General features: G+C 35.4%; 1 protein-coding gene across 1 annotated transcript; it reads right to left on the bottom strand.

Annotated features, from left to right (window-relative positions):
• Positions 1 to 1,968: 1,968 nt before the first annotated feature.
• Positions 1,969 to 4,535, bottom strand: LOC147847416 (protein S-acyltransferase 11-like). Its single transcript, XM_087339225.1, has 3 exons — positions 3,190 to 4,535; positions 2,772 to 3,070; positions 1,969 to 2,571 (listed from the first exon to the last, which is right to left on the bottom strand). Exons 1-3 carry the CDS (start codon positions 3,449 to 3,451, stop codon positions 2,071 to 2,073), a joined length of 1,062 nt encoding a protein of 353 aa, XP_087195351.1. The 5' UTR covers positions 3,452 to 4,535; the 3' UTR covers positions 1,969 to 2,070.
• Between the last annotated feature and the right edge of the window lie 573 nt (positions 4,536 to 5,108).

Here is a 5,108-nt window from a genome sequence, read left to right as displayed (position 1 = left end):
GTGTGGAGGTACATCCATAATAAATTCTGGAATTTGAAGCCCATTTTGGCCCACATGATTATAGGAAATTACCAAAATGCCATCTACGATTTGGAAAGTACCAAATCAATTATTCCTTTCAAGCAAAGTATCACAATACAACATCAAGTTAAATGTTGCAATACAACGTCAAGTTAAACATTCACATTAATTAGCTATGTAAATAATGAAGGATGACAGTAGTCATGATCAAAATTTTGGATGGATTTTTACCACAAGCCAATATTTATTGAGAAGTGTTAGTATTTTTCCCTAAAAAACCTTTTTCATAAAATAATCATGTGAAAGTTGAACCTTATTTGTTGCATAGTGATGCCATTAATGTAACTCTTACCTATTTTATTTTATGAAACCATGTAATATGAGTAATTTTGTAATTTTATATGCATAATAAAGTGCAAACGTTCATCCTTTGTAAGTTATTTAGGATATGTGTCGTGAGGTGGAGACCTACATGATGAGTCATAATGTGTAGAGGTACATTCTCTATGCATTTACTATTAACTATTACCTATCTTTTAGATGAATAGTTAATGATATGGATATCTAACTTAAGAGGAATGTTAAATTGCATGGGCGCCAATGTATTAACTAGTGGCTATATTTACATGAATGGAAAATGACATGGATATTTAGCCTCAAAGAAATGGTAAGTGGCATGAACATCTAGTCTCATTTATTATAGACACAAGAATGATCAATTGTGGGAAGCATTATAGAATATCAATATAGCTTCATTGATCATAAGAATAAACTTTGCATGAACATATTTCATGTAACAGTATGTTCAAACTCAAAATTGCGCTCAAGATTATGCTTTTCAACCTTAGGCTACAACCTTATTATCCACGAGCAAATAATTTTTTATGAAGTTCAAAATCATCAAAGTTAACCATTTGCTAGGCCTGAAACTATTGGTTATTGTGATATTATTATGCATGTTATCATTTTTTATTATTCTAAAGTATAAGTATTGCACATAACCCAAATAATTATAGATCCTCCTCCCTAAATATTGTTGAGGAGCTTTTAAAGCATTTGATGAGTGAACCATTTGAGTTAGTAGGCCAATGTGCAACACAAGAAAAGCAGAACACAAATGCCTATATGCAATAATTATGGACATTATGATGTTGACATTGATTTGAGACTAGTCCAATGACAACTAGTGCTTTGAGGAATTATGGAAATCGATATGCGATGTGGAATGAGACCAAGATTCAAAACTTGACAAATTTGTAGAGAAGCGAATGTTGGAAAAAGAGAACCCACCTAAGGAACACCAACCATAATAAAAATACAAACCCGTGAACACTTAAGACAACACAAACAATGTTTATGTCCGCAAACAGTAAATTATTATCTGGTTATAGATGAAGTCGAACAAGTTACACGAGAAATGTATGGGCATGTTTCAAATAAATTGAGTAAAGAACCACAGAGCTACTTGATGATCTTGAACTTGGATCAGGTTCACAAGGACAATGATGTAACTAAATAACTGTTTCAAGTGAAAGAAAGCAGCTGTTAATGCTAGTAATGATTAAAATACTATCTGTTACTATTAGTTCAAACCTTATGTGTGGGCATTTGCGGACATGCATAACTGTTGTTCTTTAGAGACAATACTCTTGAAGGCCAGAGTTACAGCTCCATACTTTTTGGTTCATAAAAACTCCGCCCAAAGGAATATGCCCCTTTCTAAACAGACTTGTTGTCTACAAACTCAACTTTAGTATAAGGATACTTATCAGATATTGTCATATTGTTGCCCCTTTCTAAACAGACTTGTTGTCTACAAACTCAACTTTAGTACAGGGATACTTATCAGATATTGTCATATTGTTGACATTAAGTGAAATTTTTTATTGCCCTCTCTTTAGTTATTGCATGATTATCATTGAGAAAATGACCCCCAATGAAATAATGTGACATACAAAAAGGACTTAATGAGGGATCAACACATTCCAGTTCCATCTACAAAGAACATAGAGATACTAAAATGTAAAGTATATACATACAGTTTACAAATTACTTATCATGTATTTTTGTGGTTTGAATATCAGCCAATTTAGGAAGCATCCAGCAGAGAGGATGTCCATATCCAAACACCCTTTTAAGATTGCTCCAGCCTCTGATTCGAGGGTCTGTAGCCCGAAGCATTCCATTCTTCTGTTGCTGAAGAGAATCTAATAATGTATTCCCATCATACAATTGCTTCATTTGTTGATATAATAGAAGCCCAACACCTATTGTTACTGCCAGACTCAATGCAACAAGATAGAGTAACCCAAGGGCTCTCACAGAGGAAGAAAATGAGCTCACAACCAATGCCTGAAGAAAAGAAACAAACAATCCCGCCCTGCCCATATTCTGGCTAGCCCTTTGCATTTCTCTATAATAGAAGAGATTATTCCAAATCTTGACAACCGTCACCACCGACATGAGGAACACATAAATGCTACTAATGACAGCAAATAGGAGAAACATGAGGAATGACCGGTGGTTTGCTGCTCCCACACAATTTCCAATCTGAACAAAAGCAAGCATCAAGTATGAACTTTTGTTTTTCAAAAAGATGATCCATTTCCAAAGACAAAGCAAATCAAAGTTTCAAATTTGTAAGGAAAGATAATCCTTGACTAGTGTAAAGAAAATCAAGTGTCAAATGTGTGTAGAAAGATTATCCACATAAATTAAGTATGAGGCAACTTAGGGAAATTTTCACTTACGAAGGGGCAATGATGATCCATGTCCAGTACACAAGTCTTACAAGCTCTACAATGGTGAGCTCTAGGTGGTTTTGGTTTCTCACAAACTGAACAAAAGCGATGTCCCTCTAAAGCACCTGGAGTTATGAATTCAACGCTTCCCCAAGCTATCTGTGGTAGGGGACCTGCTTGCACTAATGCTGCATTGCAGTAATTGAATAAGGTGTTGAAGGCAAGAAGAGCTGTGATTACAAGATGAACGTAAAAAGAAAAGCTGAAATCGGAGAATAGAATAGGGAAAACAACCCACATTCCACCACCTGTTAAAGCATAAGTTCAAATCATTATGAGACATTAGAGATCACATAAATAACCTCAAATGACTTTAGTGTCTTATTTTAAAGGCCCAGAGAGTACAAAAGGAAAGTGTTCAACTTACAAATAACAAGAAGCATCAAGATGATTATAATAGTAACTACTGCATGGTCCAAAGCATTTGTACACTTGATGTACCATCCATCCTTTTTCTTCTCGTTATCACTGGTTGAAATAGCCCCACAAAAGCCACACTTGTATGCAGGAACAATAGAGGGAAGAAGTAAACGAAGCCCACATCCCCAACATTCTGTTTCATAAGCTTCAGATGGTACCTGCCTATTCTCTTGTTTCTGCAACTGCTGAGAAACAGAGAACCATTCCATTTTGTTAGCGGAACAAAGTGATATTGATACCTAGTACACCCTAAGAGTGTGGATAAATCAAAAGACATAAATACAGATCATTGATATGCAACTAATGATTTAAGTTCACACAGCATCACATTGACTTCTCTTAAGCAAAAAGAGGCCTTATTATTGTGGAACCATATATAGGTTCCACTGTTGTATGTGTTTCTGTCTCTATGGTATTTAAATCGGACGTAAAAAAAGCAATGTGCAAGTGGCCAAATTTTTCAACATTACGATCAAATATGCATTAAATGGATTGAACATATTGCATAACCTTGTCTTAGACCTTTTTTCACAACGTTTCTTTGCTATTCAAATACTTTTAACATTCTATAGCTCTCACAGTTTACAGGTAATATTCAAATTAATGACCAGCATTTCTGGAACCAGAGACAGGATCTCAAGAAGAAATACATTTCCAAAATTTAATATCTAACCTCGTAGTAAGTAAGACAGAAAGACAAATTGCAGATAATGAGATGCATATAAATTGAGCAATCTGCAACCATAAAATAATGAGATGCATATGTAGAGATTATCTTAAATCATCTCCTTTTTCTAAAACCAGAAATTTGTTGTCAAGATGAATGTGCATCAAAACCATTGAGGCCAGCTAAAGCTTCTTCTGATGATGTTACATTATAGTTGCCTACTAAACTGATAAAACATAATCTTCTCACAAGAAATATCAGCATGAATTTTGTCATGAGAACAATTCGAGCTCATACATTCAGGTGCATAAAACTTTGCTCTAATATTGACCAAGTAGATGTATGCAATGATCTCTCCGTGTATCTAATTGTGTCCTGGCCTGCAGGAGTCAAAAGTCAACGTCCTGAGGAACGTAATAAACCAAAGGATCTGACTTCTCTATTATTATTATTTTCATGTGATCATGATATTTGTTATGCTGATCTGCATAATCCTGGTAATATTTTAGCCCAGTCATGCATGTACCTGGTGTTTGTGCCTATATAATGGCTACTTATTTATAGGCATCAAGCCACCCTGATCATTCCATTCTTTTCTCCCATTCACATCACTGAAACAATGTCCATAAATCTGTATCACTCTATGAAACATGCATAAAACCCATAGGCTGAACAATGTATGCCAGAATGTCTGATATGTACAAAGCTATGTACGGTATACAGAAAACTGAAGATGAAAACTGTGTAGCTGACAAAGTAGAGTATGCATGTAGCCAAGGAGCATAACTCCAAATGCTCTTGAAGAAGCCAGCCTGAAAATGAAAAAAAAACGAGAGAAGACTGATCCAAAAACAGGAAAATCAAGGCTCCTACTCTAAGGAGTTGACGAAGACCAAGCAGAATCCTCTTTAAACTGTGCAAAGGAAAAACAAGAGTGTCTGAAAGGGCCCATGTGATTGGTAAAATGCCCAAAACAAGTATTTCCCATCATTTCCTTGCCATCCTGTTTATGCAATGTATCATCTTATCATGCAAAACCTTCTGCACTGTCTGGTTTATATAACAAGACGCAGCCCCTCACCTGCAACTACAATTGGTGTCCCATCTACTTCACAATTATTTACAATCGCATACACTGATCTTCTTGAATTAGCTTTTCCACCTTAACTGTTTTCTAAATGGCTCCACAGTGAAGCCTC

Source organism: Azolla caroliniana, unplaced genomic scaffold, assembly GCF_043228905.1.
Source record: "Azolla caroliniana isolate FFs.n. ecotype wild unplaced genomic scaffold, voAzoCaro1.0.p SCAF_1056, whole genome shotgun sequence".
Taxonomy (NCBI): Eukaryota; Viridiplantae; Streptophyta; class Polypodiopsida; order Salviniales; family Salviniaceae; genus Azolla; species Azolla caroliniana.
Note: the sequence above shows the minus strand (reverse complement) of the source record. Positions and strands in the feature narration are given on the sequence as shown.

Bases quoted from the DNA above. Each gene is read 5' to 3' on its own strand.
- LOC147847416 (XM_087339225.1), bottom strand. From the start codon at position 3,451: ATGGAATGGTTCTCTGTTTCTCAGCAGTTGCAGAAACAAGAGAATAGG. The intron at 3,071-3,189 runs GTAAGTTGAACA...ATGCTTTAACAG, and splicing joins CTTGATGCTTCTTGTTATTT to GTGGTGGAATGTGGGTTGTT. The intron at 2,572-2,771 runs GTAAGTGAAAAT...GCTTTTGTTCAG, and splicing joins TGGATCATCATTGCCCCTTC to ATTGGAAATTGTGTGGGAGC.